The sequence below is a fragment of the Medicago truncatula genome, chromosome 2 (genome assembly GCF_003473485.1).
Source record: "Medicago truncatula cultivar Jemalong A17 chromosome 2, MtrunA17r5.0-ANR, whole genome shotgun sequence".
Taxonomy (NCBI): domain Eukaryota; kingdom Viridiplantae; phylum Streptophyta; class Magnoliopsida; order Fabales; family Fabaceae; genus Medicago; species Medicago truncatula.
Window position 1 is genome coordinate 20,797,902 of NC_053043.1, and position 20,941 is coordinate 20,818,842.

The 20,941-nt window shown below is 33.0% G+C and overlaps 2 protein-coding genes across 2 annotated transcripts; both read left to right on the forward strand.

Moving 5' to 3' along the window:
- Window positions 1-332: 332 nt before the first annotated feature.
- LOC25486677 (F-box/kelch-repeat protein At3g23880) lies at window positions 333-1,909 on the forward strand. Its single transcript, XM_039830993.1, has 3 exons — window positions 333-481; window positions 636-708; window positions 768-1,909. The coding sequence occupies exons 1-3, from the start codon at window positions 333-335 to the stop codon at window positions 1,533-1,535; spliced, it is 990 nt and encodes a 329-aa protein (XP_039686927.1). The 3' UTR covers window positions 1,536-1,909.
- A 4,014-nt stretch (window positions 1,910-5,923) lies between these two features.
- Window positions 5,924-12,751, forward strand: LOC25486678 (protein LSD1). Its single transcript, XM_013608300.3, has 7 exons — window positions 5,924-6,276; window positions 7,038-7,160; window positions 8,243-8,353; window positions 10,792-10,904; window positions 11,554-11,616; window positions 11,746-11,817; window positions 12,329-12,751. Exons 2-7 carry the CDS (start codon window positions 7,040-7,042, stop codon window positions 12,368-12,370), a joined length of 522 nt encoding a protein of 173 aa, XP_013463754.1. The 5' UTR covers window positions 5,924-6,276; window positions 7,038-7,039; the 3' UTR covers window positions 12,371-12,751.
- The last annotated feature ends 8,190 nt before the right edge of the window (window positions 12,752-20,941 follow it).

The window sequence follows — 20,941 nt, forward strand, 5'->3', positions numbered from 1 at the left end:
ATTATTTTTTGCTAGATTATTAGAAATAATAAAAAAGAATATTGAGGGAGTAAAGTGTAGATTTTAACATAAGAGGGGAGGGAGATGTAATTCAAGCTTCTCTTAGGGGAGGGGAGTGAAATTTTTTCTAATATGTTTTGAATAAGAGGGGAGGGGAGTGTATATTTTAACTTAAGAGGGGAGGGGAGTGTAATTCAAGCATCTTTGAGGGGAGGGGCGTGTAATTTACTCAAAAAAAAAAAACTACTAAAATTCTAGGTCAAAATACTAGTTAAAAACTCTTCAAAACTGCGGAGGCATAATCATTGTGTTCTACACGAGTCTTAATTTCAATGGGTGAGGAAGAAAACCACACCACTCAGAGACAAAGGCATCTTTCTCCTACTGGTGATAGTTTACTTCACCGGCAACCATTCTTGCCGGATGAACTTGTCTTTGAAATCCTCTCGAGGCTTCCGGTGAAAACCCTCCTCCAATACAAGTGCGTGTGTAAATCATGGAAAGCCCTAATCTCCGATCCTCAATTTGCACAAACTCACCTTTGGAACTTAATCGTGGATCCAACCATAAACCATCAACGATTTTTCTATTCCCCAGAGAGTAAACCATGCAAAATCGCATCTATCCCTGTGAAGCCATTATTCCAAAACCTACCAGAGCCTCCTAAAGAAATTGAGTTCAGCATGGAACACAAGTATCGTATTCTTGGTTCATGCAATGGGCTGTTGTGTCTATTTTCTGTCAAAGAAGGTTATGTTACATTGTTGAACCCTTCTATCGAATGGAAATCCAAAAAATCTCCAACCCTTGATTGTTATGATGATCATAAATGGATCACATATGATGGCTTTGGCTATGATCATGTGCATGACAAATACAAGTTGCTAGCAGTTGTGGCTAATGAATTTGGTGGAAAATTGACACAAATTCATACTTTTGGTGAAAATTCTTGGACAACTATTCCGAATTTCCCTTTTCCTGTCGGTAGCGTTTCATGCTCAGGGAGTTTTGTGAGTGGCACTCTGAATTGGGTAGATTACCTGAGTGGCCCTCTGAATTGGGTAGATATCCTGAGTGGCCCTCTGAATTGGGTAGATAACCGTTGCAGTTCTAACCGAGACGTGATTCTTTCTTTTGATCTTTCAAATGAGACTTATAAGGAAGTGTTGCTGCCTGAACCTGATGGTGTCAATGTCCGCAGCAACCGTGTGCTGGGTGTTTTGAGTAACTGTCTTTGTGTATGTTTTGACTCCAATAATACTCATTGGGATTTTTGGTTAATGAAAAAATATGGAGTTGCTGAGTCATGGACTAGATTGATGATGATCCCTCTTGACAAGATATTGCAATGCTTACAATTCCGACCTTCTTTTATTCAACCCTTGTTCATGTCTGAAAATAGTTCTGTCCTGCTGAGAACATATACCAAATTTTTCCTATATAACTTAAATAATGGTAGATTGGATTGCCTTCCAGGTAGTTATGTGTTTGATCCTCATATTTATCACGAGAGTCTCGTATCACCAAAATTTTGAATACACATTTGAGGAGTGGAGTCTTCAAGGTTTTGCTTACATTGCTTTTTTGTTCTCTTTGTGAATTTTGTTTCAACTCTCTTTCCAGGTAGTTATGTGTTTGATCCTCATATTTATCACGAGAGTCTCGTATCACCAAAATTTTGAATACACATTTGAGGAGTGGAGTCTTCAAGGTTTTGCTTACATTGCTTTTTTGTTCTCTTTGTGAATTTTGTTTCAACTCTCTTTCTAGATAGTGGTTTTGTTATAACTGGTTTGGCATTTTGTTTATATTTTACTGTTATTGGTTTTGATTTTTCTATTGCTCTCAAACATATGGCCTCTCATTTAGTTTTGTATGCATACTGTTGTTATTATACCTCTTGTTAGTAAAATATAATCTCACAGTTATTATGTTATTAGGAGCAGTTATGTTAATTAATTTTGTCGATTCATTTTAATTAGTTTTGTTTGTTTATATTGGGAAAGACATTGGATAGTTTGTCGATTCTTGCAATCTTGGAAGAAGCATCTCCTTGTTTTCTTTCATTGTAATCTACTTGTTAAGAATTTTACTGTTGCGTGTAAGACACTCTATGATTGAGAACCATTCTCTAGAGAATTTATCAATAAAATTCAAGTATTATTCCTATACAATCAGTGTTGAACAAATCGATATTGTTCCAAGATACGCTTTGTATACAAAGTCTTATCAAATAGCGGCTATAGCAGAGTTATAGAAATGTAGCAGAGTGGAATTTGAAGAAAACACTATTTTCCACAATCCACAGTTGACAACATAGTTACTAACGATTGCAGACTGATTTTGCAGAATGGTTTTGCATTTGTTGTTTTGTTTATGTTTTTCCTTTGTTTATGATTTTGCAGAGTGGATTCTTTTTAGATTCTATTTCCGCAGTGTGCTTGCAGCCTTGAACCAGCTGGGATATACCTCTATTAGATTAGAAATAATAATGAACATTGCAATTTATAGACTTGAGTAGTTCTTTAGTGTTCATTTCATTTCTGTGTTGATGTAATTTAGGTGTTTTGCTAAGTTTGAACATATAAGGAGGGTGTTGGCTAATCATATTAGTTAATAACAATATTCTAGTCATAATTTCTGCAGAAAAATGACAACATTGTAGCCATAATTCCATTCATACGAAATGAATGTTAGGGACCAAATTAAAGAGTCAAATTAGGGGCCTTATTAATCGAATTAGGGGATTTATTAAAGAGTCTGACATATAATTGTTTTAATAAGGAATCGAATTCAGGCTCTTTCGAACGACGCCCGAATTCGATTCGTCGTAATGAGAGCTCATTCAACCTTAAAATGAATTATGTCTTCTCTTAAATGAATGTTAGGGACCAAATCAAAAACTTAATATTCTAGAGGGATGAAAAATATAACATATTTTACCAAGAAAGTTTCCATTTTTTTAGTTACCATATCTTACATCTTCTAATGTGTGTCACTGTTTTGTTTTTATGTGATTTTTGAGCAAAACAAGATTTAATTGTAAGAATGTGGTGAACTGGCACATGTAAGCAATGTTGTTGTGGGCGTTACAATAGAGAATAAATGATTGTTGATGCTTTAATATATTTTTGGTTTATGTGATGTTGAGGTCTGCAATGATTGAATTGAAGTCTAGACTCCTCTCTATCCAAGGTGAAGCTTTCTTTTTTGACATCCAATATTTTCTAGAAACACATGGAAATGATCAAAAAATCCAGCAGTAGTTAAATACTGTCGGTTTTCTAATTATAAGTCAGCAGTAGTTTACTACCGCTGAAGACATTTAAGTATTTTACATGTGTTTTTATGAAGTTTTTGATGTTAGAAAAACAATTTTCATCCAAGGTTTAGATTGATTTTTCATGTATTTATATGTATCTTACAAGGTTTGAAATGTGAAAAAGACCACAAAGCTTGTCACTAGTGATATTCTAAAGCCTATTGTTTTGCCTCATTTTGTATCTATAGCCAAGTTCAGGGGTGTAGGGTGGCGACCGTCCAAGGTCCCATTTTTTTTAAGGCACCAAAATTGTTAGTGCTTAATGTTATTGTTAGTGCTAAAAAAGTTGTAGAGGAAAAGAAGTTTGGATGCGCGTTTATTTAAAAACGTCAAATTTGTAGAGAAAAAGAATGTAGTGAAAGTTCATCTAAATTGTCCTGCATAGCTCATCTGGTAGGGACAATGTATAATATATGCAAGGTCTGAGGTTTAAACCCTGTCCACCAAAAAAAAAAAAAACGTAAATTGAACCTTGACTTTGTTGAGGTGTTTTTATAATTCAATGTTTTTTTATATATTCTAGATCGAGTATTTGACTATTTTTTTTTTGTCTACTAGCCTAGTGGTTAGAGCTCACATAAATAAGTGTGGGGAAGTGGAGCGTCAGGAGTTCGAACCTCCGCCTCTGCATAAAATATGCAATACCCCTACCAACTGAGTTAAGTTCACGGGAACCGAGTGTTTGACTATTTATTGAGATGTTTTATCGGTGTAGTACATAATGGTAGAATTTGATTTGAAGCATACAATACAAAGTCATTAGAAAAGTTTTAACACATGAATCAAAATCAAATTATATGATATGAGATTACTTGATGGTGTTTAAATGTTTTATTCAAAAAAAAAAAAAATTCCTAATACATGCACGTCATATATAATACTATTAAACTCAATTTTTTAATGTCATATTTGTGATCTACTTTTTTGTTTTTAATAAGTCGGGAGATAAGACAGATATCAAGAAGAAACATCAATATCTTAATTAGATTGACACCCACAAAAGAGACCTCTATCCTATGCGGCTTATTTAAAAAAATTAAAAAGGGGAAAAACATATATACAAGAGGGGGATCAAACCAAAACCCTCAAATATAAAAAGACTAAAGTGAAATACAATCTACCACAAGTTGGTCGAACCAAAAACACCTATGTTGGAAAGAGGCCCCGACCTCATGAAACCATGAGACCGACGACCCAACTCGCAATAACGGATCCGGTGGCTTGAGAAACAAAAAAAAAATGTGCATACAAATTCCAACTACAAAAGGCTTTCTATTCAACTTTATGTACAAGTTATCACTTGAGTCCTCAACTAATAGCCTGGGGAGCAACTGTTCCGGTATAGGCCAATGCCGAACCACTAATAAGTTCAAAAGGGCTTCCTAACAAAAGAGTCGACGGGGTCATGGCATGAGATGGAACAAACCAAATAGAGAAGAACCGAAGAAGCCCGCGACACGGGAAAACACTGACCAAATGTGAACAACCATCATGGTTTATGGCATAGGAGAACACAAACCAAAGGTGAACAACCAGCATGGTCTGTGACATAAATCTGCCAAGGAAGAGGCACTCACAGTTGTCCTTCAAAGGACTACAACCGTCCCTAAAAGGATCACGCCTGTTCTTCCAGAACAGTTGTCCAAGCAAATATACAAGAGAAAAAACCATAAACCTCCAATATAAAATTCCATATCTCATACATGGGTAAGTTAAGTTCACTTTTTACAAATACACATATCGTCTCATGTCTATCACTAACTTAGGTGTCAGAGCACGTGTAGGTATATAGCTCCCATTTGCTCGGAGAAGAAGGTCATTGGCTATAGAGAATAAGGAAACAATTACTGAAAGTCTCTTTTATCCAAAGACCATTCAACTCCATCAGAGGTCCAACATAATTAACTACAACATGTAATTTCACATATACACGAACTTATTCACATATACATATTATCGAATCAACTTATAAATCAAACGAGTCAAACTAATATATTTTAAGTTTAACTCATTATATTACGAACTTAATTTAAAGTCATATTCAACTCATTTGATTCATTAATTAAGTTCAAAGAATTAAGGCTAAAATGTTGTTTTGATCCCTTAACTTGTTTTTTAGTATCAGTTTGGTCCCTTAAGTAATAAAAAGTCTGTTTTGGTCCCCTAGTTTTTTTAGTATCGTTTTGGTCCTTTCCGTTAGGTTTTAATAAAAAAACATTAACTTGTTGACACGTGTCACTTTGTCTTTTGACTCTAAAATAATAAATAATTAAAAAAAAATCCGAGAGTCAATGACAAAGTGACACATGTCCAAAAGTTAATGTTTTTTTATTAAACCTAACGGAAATGACCAAAACAGTATTAAAAAACTTTAAGGAACTTAAACATACTTTTTATTACTCAAGGACCAAACCGATTCTAAAAAATAAATTAAGGGATCAAATCAACATTTTAGCTCAGAATTAATTATCGAATAATACAAAACTTTGTGAGCTGATTTGATTCATTGCTGACCTAAGTAATTTGGAAGTACTTTGTTGTATTCCCGAAGTCATTCCATGCTTACTCCGGTTATTTTACTAGTTTTAGGATAAAAAGTGAAAAAAAACATAAGAAAACGCACGGTGAAGAAGTTTCCTGATCGGACCCGACAAAGAAAACAAGTTTCCTTTTCGGTGTTCTAATTCTAAATTTCAATTTGAAACATTCATTCATTCAATTCAACCAAATCATTTTAATTCATCAGTAACGATCAAACCTTTCCTTAAATTCATATATACAACCAAATCATCGCAATTCATCGAACCTTTTTTTTTTTTTTTTTTTTTTTATTTTTACTTTTTTTCTTTTTCCCATTCCTCAATCAATCAAACGCACCAACCATATATAATACACTTTTCTTTCGGTTTCTCCGCACATCATTCTTCCTCTGCGTTTTCTCAATCCCCACTCAGGTATTCTTTCTTTCTCAATTTCTAGGGTTTTAATTCTCTCATATCATATCACTTTCATTTTTTTTTTTCTTAATTTTTTACATCTTATGATGATTGTGATTGTTGTAGAAAAGATGGATGAATATTGAGTTGGATGGTTTAAGCATGTGATAGAGTATTATGACGTAGTTTGATCCATGTAGCCGACCTCACTTAATTAGATAAGGCTTGATTGTTGTTATTGTGAAGTTCAATAGTTTGACTTGAGTCGTGATACTCTCTCTCTCTGGTTCTATTTATAAGAGACATTTGGGTCAGCAAAAGTTGATGTATCTTGTCCAAATTTTGAACCAGATACGTCAATTTTTGTTGACCTAACTATCTCTTGTAAATAGGACGGAGGGAGTATACGGTAGAGTATTATAGCGTCATTTCATATATGTAGCTGATTTGATCTGTTTTGGTTATTGTACTTTTTGTGATGAATTTTCGTTTCATAATTTGATTGTGTTACAAATAAATTTGTCTTAGACTATGACATATGGTACTTACGTGGATGGTAGTGGTGGTGTTTTTTGTGTAGTTAGAAACATCTAACGCTTTTTACGTGTGGCTCAAGGCAACGTTTAACACATGCGGCTATTAAATATGAGAGAGTATTATAGTGTCATTTTATCTATGTAGCAGATTTCACCTAATGGGATAAGATTTTGTTATCGTATATCTTGCGACAAATTTTCGTTTCATGTTTTGATTCACTTTCATTATGGTTAATTTTGCAGCTATGCGGAGCCACATTATGTGTACTGGGTGTAGAAACATCTTGCTTTACCCTAGAGGAGCAAGCAATGTTTGCTGTGCAGTGTGCAGCACAATTACCCCTGTTATTCCTGTTCTTCCTCCTGGTATGTTTCCTTTTACTGTTTTTGTTTTCAAGATATCAAGAATTTTCTTGCTCCATGCTTAGTGTGTTGAGTTAATTTGATTGCATACTTAGACTAAGCTGGGCCGGCTTTGATCCTTCCTTTGATATTTTTTAAACAGAAAACGTAATATTGCAACACATGAGTTTCGAACCCAGGTCACGGGCAACAAAATTAAAACGCATTTACCACTGCATCACCGAAATCATATACTCAATTTAGTGGGAAACATTATATATACATTAAAAAAAGGCCCCCTCATAAAACAACCATTAAATTTGGGCCCTCAATTTTGTGGCCCTGGGCCTGATTGCACTATCTTTGGGCCGGCCCTGCGATTTAGTGTAAGTTTTTGCAGTAATGGATGCCACTTTGGCTGTTGGTTATTCCAATAGAAAAATTAACTCAATAATACTAGTTTTGTACATAATTGGACTCAAGTTCTATAAAATAGTTCAATTGCTATCATGGTTCCTCATTCCCGATGAAAACTAGTGTAGCATTTCGCCATCTTCATATGCTTTTTGGTGTAGCATATCATCAACTTACCAAAGGAGTAACTTTTGTCATACTTGCCCCACTTAACAACTCTTTGTTGACGCTAAATATTGTAATTTTTTTAGTTGTAATTAGTTATATTTCAAAACATATGTTATACATTAAATTGAAAACTCCTTGGAGTAATTGGTTCCACAAACGTATGTGTGTGTGCGCGTTGATGTAATTGGATCCACACACGTGTGTGTGCGTGTTTATGTATTGAAGGCAGGATATTCTTTTTTATGCTGTGATTTACGTATTTACATCTCTTGTCTGATCCAAATTAGGATCTAGAGGTTGGTAATTATGGTGTGCCCTATATTGATTGTTATTAGTTCATATCTATATTCAATTATATCCCATCTTTCTCTATTTAGCCGATTATTAACAAGGGGTGCATATGTGAGTATAAAGTAGAAAGAAAGTATGCAACTAGCCAGATTAAAAGTTCACTTGTTCTTAGATTTAAACTATAAACTAAACGGTTACATCCGGGGATCTAAAATTTCGTGATGTGCCTGCAGGAATGGAAATGTCACAACTTTATTGTGGAGGTTGTAGAACGTTGCTAATGCACGCACGTGGAGCTACTACCGTGAGATGTTCCTGCTGTAACACTATAAATCTTGTGCCAGGTATGATATATATTTACAATTATATGTTGCCAGATTTGTACATCTTTTACACTGCATGCTAATTTGTTGATTAATTTACTTGTTGCTTGATCATTAAATACACTTAATTCATCGATGGTATACCAAATCCTGGTATACACTTAATTTATAATTCTTTCCTTCCTTTCTTCTTTCCCCTTGTGGTGTATTTCAAGCATATGTCCGTGAGAAATTAAAGAATGTAAGCCAACTATATGTACATCATACTCAAACAAGTATTTGTTGACTACTTCCAGTGACCTACTTTCCAAAAATATTGTACTGTTTAGCGAAGGATCATGAATAACTTTTATATCTCACACAATTCCCTTTGTGCAAAAACCCTTTGGGTTTGAAATGTGGACGTGGTGGGGAAATTCAGTTTCATTCAGAAGAATGGGAGCGAAAAGGGTTGACTTTCGATTGGTTGGTCATAGTTTTTAATACCATGCCCACGGCCAAGCTTTCTAAAGGCTTAATATGTTTGGTAAAATGCTTTTTTTTGTCTCTAATAACTAAAAAATTCTGCAATAAATCTATTTAACGTAATATCTTCTGCTTATTCCAAGGACAGCATAATTTTAATTATAATTCCTTACTATAAATCACCAAGGTGTGTGGTATAGTTGAGACATAGGTTTTGGCATATCTTTCCCAACATGGTATTCGGATGCATACTTGATGGACCATGCAATATTTTTGTAGTTAACTGACTGTGTTTCAACTTCGATCCCCTGCCCTATCTACTGTGCTAAGTGTACACCTCGATGTAGACTTTTCTCTTTCCTCTGCATTGGTTGGTGGGGCTGTAGAGTTACTGTTGCTGAGCATTATCTTCACTGGCCTAGCCCACTGTCATCCTTAATATCCTGAGCGTGTCCCATGCACCATGGTGTGCTGAAAATGACGGTGTTGTGTGCCACCACATCCTGCAAGGTTTCTGTTTCTTTGCTCGGTGCACCTGGTTTCTATCTGGTTGTCAAGGGATGTCGTTCCATTCAACTCGATAATTTTCGTCCGGCCTTATTTAGGCCCTTAGCTGGCCAGCACTTGCCCAAAGCCACTTTGATACCTTGAAGTTTCACTTTTGGGTTTTTGTAGACACAATGATGGTAGAGACCCTTGTTTTCACCCATACTGTGTTGATTGAGTCTTCTATCCTAATTTTTTGCATCCCCAGGTCTTTATATGGCATAAAACAGTCTCTTCAAGAATGGTTTCATAGGTTCAGTTTGTTATTCCACAATTTGATATTATTTTGAATAAATTTAACCTTCTACTGCTAAGTGCTACACGCCTTGGGGCCTCATCTATTTTATTGTGTATGAATGATATTATGATAGAACTGGTATCAAGACAGTAAAGGGAATTGAATTCTAATGCTAAAAGATAAAATAAAACTTCCCTTGATCTGTTTCAATTCCAAGTTACTTTCGAGAAGTCTGGACTTCTCCTTCACAACTCCACAATCATCATTGTTTCGACAGATCTTTAACTCTCGTATCATAGATTTGTCTGAGATATGTCCAAGGAGTGCTAAGGTGTGTTGAAGCAAAAGAAAAAAAAAGTTTTCTTTTTAGTGAGTTGTCGTACAAGCGTCGGAGACAAGGACACACACAATCTCAGGGGAGAACGTGCTTCAAAGCTAACAACCACCCAACTATTGGCTATGGCCCTCTCCATTTCTTTTTAGTGAATAAACAATTAATTTGATCCCTGAACTAGCTCTCTCTCACTCTCTTTGCCCAAATTGGTCCCTAAACTATTAAAACCTACTGAAGGGTCCCTAAACTATTCCTCCATCCAGCTATTGGCCAATTGTTGTCATATTATCGTTTGGGTGATGACCATGACATATAATTCTGGTTAAATAAACATTTTCCCCCATTTTTAGACCAAAGGTTTTGGCAAACCCTGTTTATTTCTTTTGGGAATTGAAGTGGCACAAAGATGGTATAGTTTTTGTTATACGTAAAGCCATTCTTGTTCCTAACTATTGAAGTATTTGGAACAGTTGGATATGACTCATATGAGCATATCGATATAAAAGTCGAATAAACCAGCCTATGATTTTTTTTTTCCTAATCAATATCATCCACTTGCAGTAATTCCTTATCTATAAACTACAAAAACAAGATAGAATCTTGGTTCATTTGGATATGAGCATAACCCTAAATTCAGATTAGTTTTAAATAACTTGATTAGTTTTCTATGCTTGATGAAAGTTTGTATTGAAAATGCTGTCATTATTATCCACATAGCTCATTAATGAAGTTTCAGGATGTTTGGTGTTCATGAAGTTTCATTTAGTTAGTTCCATTTTCTTCATCAATGGATATTTTATTTTATTGTAATAATTAATGTTGCCAATCATACATGCTAAGTTGTTTACTGACTTATTGTTGGATTTGCCTTTAAAGATTCCAATCAAATGAACCATATCCGTTGTGGGAACTGCCGGACAACACTCATGTATCCTCATGGAGCTCCCTCAGTCAAATGTGCAGTTTGTCACTATATTACTAATGTCGATGTAAGTGTACATTGATGGAATTATATTAATCTGTTATTTCACTTTCTATTTTCAGTAAATTAATTCTGTTGATCTGGAGTTCATTTTGTTGCAAACTTAATTAGTCGTGCCAATCAAGATTCTATTTTGATAAGCTTGTAGCTGAAGATTTTAGACTGATTGGATTTGAAGAATAAGAAGTAAAGTTGTAGCTAATTGATTCCGTTTTATGATTAACTTGTTGAAAATCAGAAAATAATTGGTCACATTACGTCATTTGGTTCGGGCTTCAATTTGTTGGGTAGTTTCTGCAGTTATTAGAATTATCTGCACTACGTGGAAACTGGATATTTAAGTATGTAAGAAAAGAAAGACAGGATCATAGGAAAGAACTATAAAGCTTTATATAGATGGGTACATAAATGTTATTTTAATAGAAAAAGATTGCATTTATAGTAGTTATATACATTACTTCAAATATATTTTAGGCTTATGGTACTTGTATGGGGATTACTGTCTCCATAACACGCGACTGTCATGAGCACGGGTTCAAATTCCTCTATGCCTGCAATTTACTTGATATCAGTTGTCAACCTTTTGCATTTTATGTGGTTTTGTTTTGAGCTGATATCTTGTACCCTTTCCTGGATTGTGCTATTCTGTACTGTAGATGACCAATGGAAGGCCGCCAACTCCTGTACGGACACCTAATGAAACAACCAGCTCCGAAACGGTATCTTCTACTACATCACTATGCTTTTGACTTTCTTTCTTTCTTTTGGTGATTATTCATATAACATGTCAAATTATTGTTATGACATTGATATCTAACAAGTATACATGTGATCTTAATACCCTGCAGTCAAGACCCCGCTTTGAGAGCCAAACTGTAGTAGTAGAAAATCCTATGTCCGTTGATTCAAGTGGGAAATTGGTAATTACCATCTCTTTTCTTTTTTTGTTAGTTTTGGATATATATTTTTGAGTAAATATGTTTAATCCCTATAGAATAAGTGAATTTTGGTTCTGGTCCCCTGAAAAAAAATCCTTTGATTTTTATTCCTTCATAATATGAGATGACTATTATTGGTCCCTACCGACACGTGACATTCTTTAACTGCCCGTGTCTAATCACTACTGATATGTCATGTCATCTCTAATAGCACCAACTAATTTCTATACTCTACCGTAACTTTAGCACGTGATTCCCCTAAAATGAATTCTTTCTTCCCTCAAATGAATGATGCTAGGGACCAACTCAATAATTTCAGATTTTAGAGTGATGAAAACTATAAAATATTTTACAGGAATCTTAATTAAAAGTTTCCGTTGTATGGTTACTTTATCCTGCATTTTCTACTGGTTCACTGATCAACTGATTTTATTTTTTTTCGGTGATATTTGAGCAAAACAAGATTTAATTTTAAGAATGTGAACTGGCACAGGTAAGCAATGTTGTCGTGGGCGTTACAACAGAGAAGAAATGATTGCTGATGCTTTAAAATGTTGTTGGTTTATGTGATGTTGAGGCCTGCAATGATTGAATTGAAGTCTAGACTCTTCTCCGTTCAAAGTTTCATGTATTTATATGCATTATACAAGGTTTGAAATGTGAGAAAGTGCAGAAAGCTTTTCAATTTTGTGATTTGCTACTTTTTTGCCTCATTTTGCATCTACATCCAAATCCATAGGTTCATTTTGATTTGTCTCAAATTACAAGTCCTGGATGAGGTTTTGATGTTTATGTTTTGGTGACTTGGTAAGCATGATCAGTGGATCGATGTGTGGTGTTCAAATTGCATTTTTACATAGAAAAGTTGATTTTAAACAATTATAGATATTCAATTGGTGCAATTATACATTATCAATCTTGTCCTTTTTTTAATTACCAAAATAAATCCGTCTTTTTGCAATATAGCGTGTTTGTTTCCGCACCAATCACCTTCCTAGACACATGTTCTTTTGGAGCAAGAATTGCTAGGTTCCCATTTTTGAAGCTGGGTCAAACTTATCTAATCGAGCTCAAAAGAACATGTTGTTGGGTGCTTAGCACAAAACATAGTTTTAAAAACCGGCACGGTAATCGACTCGACGATGCTACCGGATCACTGAGTTACTGGTCGAACCATTGAGTCATTGGTAGAACCGCATGACTGGACTGGAATAAATCGGATGACTCGGTTGTACAACTCGGTCTCTAAAAATACTATGTTTTTGTATTTATATGGGTTAAATCAGACGACTTGGTAAAGAAACATAGTAACAACTATTAATTTCCTCAATGTCGTAAATAAAAAGAAAATATTTTAGAATATATAGTGACAAATCACAATATAAATTTCTAGAACTCTTTGGTATACGAGTTCGTCCAATTTAAAATATTTTTTACTATTCTTAAATGTCCTACACTAAGGGTGCGTTTGGTTTGCAAAATAACGGGTATTGTATATAATAGTGTGTTTGGTTTGCAAAATAGCAGGTACCGTATAGAACAGTACAAGAAAGAACAACACAAGGGAGAACAACATATGACAAATTTTTATGTCATTGAATAATTTTTTGTTTTGTACGATTTTTGGGGGATAAAATGTTATTTTAGTATTTTATACAATTTGTACATAGGACAAAAAATTGTTCTGTGGTTTGGTGAGTACAAAAATATCAGGTATGCCTATCCATTGCACATCATAACTTAAGTTATTCTGTCATGTACAACTAACAACATCATAACTTTAGACTCTTCTTCTTCTATTGCACATCATTTATGCCATCCAGTATCCAATGTCATTCAAGCACCAACCACCACTTCACCATATCTCTCACTTATTATCCAATTTTTCAAGATTTCAATTCACTTTTATCGGTACTACTTAATTTCTATAAAATAAACAAACTATCATTTGCCCTTAATTTTCTCTTCTAAATAACAGTGATGCCTTTTTCATCCTGCTCTTTCCTCCTATTTCTGTATCAACTAATTATCTTCTACCTACTAGAAAAGAAATGTAGTGACTGATACCTTCAAAGCAAAGCGGAGGATGGTGGCTAACTGAAGACGATGGGATGTTAAACCGGTTGCTCTGCCTGATTTTTTTTTTTTTTTTTTTTAAATACTGACTGACTCGGTCCAGCTCGGTCCGGTTTTGTAAACCGGCCGAGTTATCGGTTTTTACCGGTTTATGGTTTGATGACATAATTGATCCAACTTTCAACTCGAACCGGCTATACAACCGGTTCGAGCCGGGTTTTAAAACTATGGCACAAAATGCTATTGCCTATTGGTGATCAATTATATTGTCTCATTTCATTACAAATTGTTTGAATATATGAACTCACTTTGTTTTTCTTCCTTCCCTGTGCAATGTGTGATTGTACAAACAAACCTCAGGCTAATGGAGGGAAAGTAGTCCCATCCCACTATTACATTTATTTACTTTTTTCTTTATAAACATGAATATACGATTACTTTCTTTATATAAAAAAAAAAAAAAAAAAAGGCTAAATTGTATTTTTGGTCCCTTAATTATTTAGGTAGTATCGCTTTGGTCCTTTAACTAAAATTCGATTTATTTTAGTTCCTTAACTTCTTCCCGTTACACATTTTGGTCCTTTCCGTTAGTTTTAATTCAAAAACGTTAGGTTTTCTTCATTTTCTTTTGAAACTTTTATGGGATTCTTGTTGTTGAAGGTTGATGGAGATCATATGAAAATGAAAAAGAGGAAAAGAAGATGAAGAAAACCTAAAGTTTTTGAATTAAAACTAACAGAAATGACCAAAATGTGTAACAGAAAGAAGTTAAAGGACCAAAATAAATCGAATTTTAATTAGAGGACCAAAGCGATACTACCTAAATAGTTAAGGGACCAAAAATACAATTTAGCCAAAAAAAAAAAAACTTGGTCTTCTCACCACAACACCTTTTTAAAATTACTTTATCACAATTTTATTTTTCACTTTTAGCTACCTTATCTTTTACTCATTTAATTTTACAAAAAAAACAAAGTACCCTTCAAAGCTATAAATCAAATTATGCGGAAAATAAATGTATTTTAAATTCTACGAGATTAATAAGTTGGATCCAATATGATTTATGATAAAACATTAGGGCATTATTTTATACAAATTGTTGATTGCACTTAATGTGATAACGTTTGGTTGTTATTGTTATTGTAGTTTTTATAAAACGAAACTCTATTTTGTCAAAAGTTAAATTAAATTTTAGGCAAAATTACTCCTAAGTTTATTTATCTTATTTATTTGTGACACTTACGTCCTTCATTTCTTTTTTAACCATTCATGTCCTTTATCTTTCAAAATATGTACAAATAAACCCTTTTTTTCATTTTTTTTATTCAAAAAAGGCTGAGTTGGCATGCCACATATGAAAGTGATGTACATCTTCTTCATCAACCTCTCTTTCTTCAAACCAAAAAAATCCAAAAAAAAACAACAACCTTCTTCATGTGTTCATCACGTTATTCACTGTCTTCAAACCACAAAAAGCTTATTATCAAATTTCTTAATCTCCAAATTGCATTGGTTAAAGATTAAAAAGAAAGAAAACATAAAAAAAAACCACCCCTTAGGACCAAAAATATAGCATTGAAGCAACCGCACGTTCTTCACCAATCATGCCGTAATCAACAATTTGTAAATAACTCAAAAACAAATTAAAAACTGATAAAAAATAACTTAATCAAAATATTTCTAAGTTATGTCTAATTCTGTTTTCCTCACTACTCAAACAATTACCAAATCCCCAAAATTCAGCTCATAATCAAAATCAAATTGAAAGCTTTAAAGTAATTCATCCTAAAAATGAAAAACATTAATTAACATATCAAAACTAAAAATCAATTATAGATAGAAATGAAACCGAATCAATAGTGGAAAATTTCAGGAAGAAAAAGAGAAAAGGAGGTACATGATAAGAAAACGCGAAATGCATAAATGGATTTGAAGAATTGAGTGAAAAAACGAGGAGAAAAATAAGATAAAGGACTCCATAAGTGTTAGTCTGTATTTTCAAAGTGCTTATTTCGACATAAAAGATGGTAGTCAAAGAAAAAGGTTTTCATATGCAAGTTAAGGAACAACTTGATTGAACAAGAGTTCAATAAAAGGATTCGACAATCATTCAAGCCTTGAAGAATTCCAAGTCTTTTAGTTGGACTAGAAGAATTCAAATCCTCTTTGAAGAGGCAAGATCAAAGGTTCAAGAAACGTGGAAGCAAAAACCAAGTCTGACGAATAGATATAGTTTAGGACCATTGATCTGTCAGTTATTTTCTTATGTATATATACTAGTTTTTAATAGGAAAAAATGGTCACAAATCACTTATCAAAAGTTCTTCAAACTCAAAGTATTCAGAGAATTATCGTCATCTTTTTCATATAAAAAAACCATAAACACCATGACCATTTAAAGTTTTCTAGAAATAATGCACAACATGTTCGAGGATTACTAGTTTGGTTCGAGGATTACTAGTTTGATCCTGTAAGCAACTCTTAAAATTAGCTTTTTTGTTTACCAAAAACACCGATAAATAATGAGTAATTTTGCCTAAATTTTATGAAATAAAAGATTAATTTCATACATTCAAAATTAAGTGTTTTTTTTTTTTTTTTTAAATTGAGTTTTACTTTTTATTTGGTGACCGAGGACAGCTCAGCTCACGAGGACAATTTTACCAATTGAACATTGTCCTTACCAACTGAGGTTAGTTCACGGGGACTATAATTAACTCTGTGAGAATTAACAAAATGTATTAAAATAATTATATGATTAACTTTTTGTTTCTTAAAATTTGAATTTCAACAAAATAACGAAAATTAAAGTGGATAAACATTTTTTTATAAATATAAATAAATTGTTTAAAAAAAGTGAAGATACAATTTTGTACTAACATTTTCTATAAGCCCAATCTTGTGAACAACAAAATTAAATCTTTTTCTTCAAGATCAAAATTAAATCTTATTCTCACTAACTTATTCATAACATTCTAATTAATAAGATATATAAAAATATTAAGAGCTAATGTGTATTATTTTTGTTATACGTTTAAAATTGTGTCACGAAAAAATTATGAGTACGAGATTAACATAAATTAAAAAGGCTTAAATAGGTCTTTCGTCCCTGCAAATATAGGTCATTTGAATTTTCGTCCCTGAAGTTACTAATCCTTCCAATCTGCCCCTGCAAATATTAATCATTTGACTTTTGGTCATAATTACATCTGATTAGTAACTTCAGGGACGAAAATTCAAATGACCTATATTTGCAGGGATAAAAGTCCTATTTAAGCAAACCACCTCGCCCAATCATCACTTGCCACATGGGCACCACGTCGCTAATGACAGCCCATCTCAGCAAAAAAATCTAATTATGACCAAAAGTCAAATGATTAATATTTGCAGGACAGATTGGAATGATTAGTAACTTCAGGGACAAAAATTCAAATGACCTATATTTACAGGGACGAAAGACATATTTAAGCCATTAAAAAAATACATTAATTTACAATTTACTTTTTTCTTAAATAGATGAAATGACAATATCGTAAAACAGAAGTTTAAACTCAAATCATTAATGTTTTTGTCCTAAATTAAGTTCGGTTGGAAAAAAAATTGAAAAGAAGATTGAACCTTTATTTAAAAAAAAAATGTTAACGAGTGCTTATGAAATACTCTTCAAACACCTAAAATGGTAAAAATTTTGAAATATTTTGTATATTTATTGCATTAGAAATTGAAGTTTTTTATTTTATTAGGAATATTTAAAAAACGAGAAATGATATTTGAACATTCATTTGGTAACAACTTTTGTGATAATTTCTCTCTCATACTCAAATTATTTTTTTACTTTATCTCTCTATTGCTTTGGTTTCCGTGCAAATATCTATTTTTTCTTTGTAAAATATGGTTGTCATATCAGCTGTCAACTAAATTGATTGTTGAAATAAATAGGGTTAATAGTGCTTTTCACCCCTGTAATATAGGTCATTTTCGGTTTTCGCCCCTACAAAATTTTCGGTTTGAATTGCATCATTGTAAAAGTATTTTTTTCCAGATAAACACTCCTCCCCCATCCAACTCAACAAATTCACTTACGTGGCGCTGATTTGGCATTTTTTTTTCATTTTTTATTTTTTTTAATTGGCCACGTGTAAAAAATATATCCACATCATATTTTATTTTTAAAATATTTGAAAATAAATTTTAAAAAATAAAAAAATCATAAAAATATTCAGTTTTTTCCCAAAAATTTAAAATGTCGAAAATTAATTTTTTTAAAAATTTAAAAAAAAAATATTAAGATTTTTTCCGAAATATAAAAAAACAAAAAATAGTCATATTTGTTTCCAAAAAATTTAAAAATTAGATTTTTTTTTTCAAAAATTTATAAGAAAAACAGATAATGTAATCAGATTTTTTTAAAATTAAAAATATTTTAAAAAATTCTGGAATTTTTTTAAAAACCTGTATACAAATATAGAAAAAATTCAGATTTTTTATTCGAAAATTTTAATAAAATATTGGGAAAAAAATCATTTCATTCCACAAATATAAGATTTAAGATTTCTACCTCCTCTAACGAAAAGCTTAATTCTAGGAAAAATGAAATTTCCACGACTTTATTAAAACCCTCTAAATTTGTATCCAGATTTTTAAAAATTAATTTTTTTTTTTAAAAATCTGACCTTTTTTAATTTTGAAAATTAAATTCCAGAATTTTTTAAAATATTTTTAATCGAAAAAAATCTTAATAGTTTTTTTTCTAATTTTTGAATTCGATTTTTCCAAAAACTATGACTATTTTTCTGTTTTTTTATTTTTCGGAAAAAATCTTAATATTTTTTCTGAATTTTTTTTAAAAAAAAAATTTCGATTTTTAAATTTTTGGAAAAAAAAACTGAATATTTTAATGATTTTTTTTATTTTTTAAAATTTATTTTCAAATATTTTAAAAGTAAAATCTGATGTGGAAATATTTTTTTAATTGTGGCCAATTAAAAATAATACTAGGGCGTTACAGATGCCCTGTAATGTATATTTATACATATTATGTTGAGGGCTTGATGCCCTGTAAGTTGAGGGTTTGATGCCCTGTGAGCCTATTTACGCTTATACGTTGAGGGCTTGATGCCCTGGTTGATACCACATACATGATTAAGAGGTCGTAGTTGCATTTTGTCGAGATGGTCTAAGATGAATAAGATGTGTGACATTCCGTTTAAGTGAATTACTCTGATTATTTTTATAAAATTTTTACGTTGGGAAAACAGGGTGTTATAATCGGCGGTGGTGTGGTGGTTGTCTGTGGATAGGATCACGATTTGCTTTGTTGAGGGAGAAGAAGAGAACGCGTTTCTTTGTTCTCACTTGATGAAAGAGAAAATTGATGGGAGAAGAGCCAAGAGACCCGGATTTTGTTAGAGATTGTTCATCTGATTTAAGGTAAGGGTGAGGTTTACTTCAGTAGTATAGATTTTAAATTCTGATTTTGGTTTAACATTGTTATGTATGAAATTTGGGGATTTTGGGTTTAAGTTGAATTCTTTGGTTTATGGGTGAATTGAGTGTAGGAATCACTGGTTTGATGTTAGAAATAGGTTATGATTGCATACAACATTTCATTTCATATCTGTAAACTGATTTGGGGAGTGAAATTGAAGAAATTGGGATTTTTGGAAAAAAACCTGCATTCTGCCCGTACTGATGTTCATCGCTCGCCCCGGCGAGTAGTCTGTCTCGCCTCGCGAGTGAGCAACTTCATGGCTCGCCTCGCGAGCAGAACCACTCGCCATGGCGAGTTAGTGAGTGAGAGATCATGATTTTCAGATTGTTGTTATAAGGTGTAAATTGGTTAGTTTTGAGTGCCTGAATGATTTTAGAGAGGACTGAGACAATTTTTAGATTAAAAAGATGAATAGGGAGCTTAAAAATGAAGATTTAGTGAGAAAAATGTCAAAACTTCCGAGATCATCCTTTTTCTCGTTCGCCTTGCACTCTCCACGGCGAGTAACCTTTTTCCTGAGCTCGCCGTGGCGAGCAGATGCACTTGCGAGGCGAGTTGCCCAATATTTGAGATGTTTGTTCTTTAATTGAATAATGATGAATGAGCTTGATGTATGAGCATGATTATGATTAATGGTGTATTTTCTGGGATTGTTGGATTGATTATGATGATTTGTTGATGACTGTGATGTATGTTTTTATTTAATTAAATCATACATGTTGTTAAATTGTGGGGTTGTAAGTCATATTATATATATGCATTGTTGAGTTGTATGTAGATATACACAAGTGAAGTCCATTGCATAAACATATAAAGTGGGAGGGCTCATGCCCTGGAACGCCTTGTCGTTCAAAGCGGGAGGGCTCATGCCCTGGAACACCTTGTTGTTCAAATTGGTGAGGGCTTATGCCCTGAAGAATGCTTTAACCATTCAAAATTCGGTGAGGGCTTCTGCCCTGTAAATTGGTACCACATGCATGTGCATAGTCGCATTGTTGAGGAGTCTTAGCGGTTTGTCAAGTAGTTGCATGAGTCGTTGTTGTTGGTTGAAATTACCACTTATTGATGATGTTGTTAATTATGAAATATATATGTATATTGAATAATTATTATTATGTTAGGGTGTTAGATTCAATTGATGAATTTTATATCTATTATTATTGTTGTGAATCTCACCCCTTCTGCTTGGAAATGTTGCCCTTCCTATGGGTAACTTGCAGGTGATCCTGAGTAGTAGGAGGTGGCTCAAGTGTCTAGGGCTCTGATACGTAACGGGATGAGAATAATTGTTATAGTTTTCATTCCTTATGTATCAATTTTTGGAACATGCTGATGTAGCCCTTTTATTGGTTGTTGAATTATTTGATGAGGCTTTTATGCCAGGATTGTTTAGTGGAAAATTAAACATTTGATGTTGTTGTTATTTAATGAAAAATATTCCGCTGCAATTTATTGATGTGTATTAAATAGTTTTATATTCTATTTAAGAAATTTTGAAAAACAGTGTGACATGCCCGTTTGTTGATAAACTCTGATTAA

Bases quoted from the DNA above. Each gene is read 5' to 3' on its own strand.
- LOC25486677 (XM_039830993.1), top strand. From the start codon at position 333: ATGGGTGAGGAAGAAAACCACACCACTCAGAGACAAAGGCATCTTTCT. The intron at 482-635 runs GTGCGTGTGTAA...ATCCCTGTGAAG, and splicing joins AAAACCCTCCTCCAATACAA to CCATTATTCCAAAACCTACC. The intron at 709-767 runs GTTCATGCAATG...GTTACATTGTTG, and splicing joins ACACAAGTATCGTATTCTTG to AACCCTTCTATCGAATGGAA.
- LOC25486678 (XM_013608300.3), top strand. From the start codon at position 7,040: ATGCGGAGCCACATTATGTGTACTGGGTGTAGAAACATCTTGCTTTAC. The intron at 7,161-8,242 runs GTATGTTTCCTT...ATGTGCCTGCAG, and splicing joins TATTCCTGTTCTTCCTCCTG to GAATGGAAATGTCACAACTT. The intron at 10,905-11,553 runs GTAAGTGTACAT...TCTGTACTGTAG, and splicing joins ACTATATTACTAATGTCGAT to ATGACCAATGGAAGGCCGCC.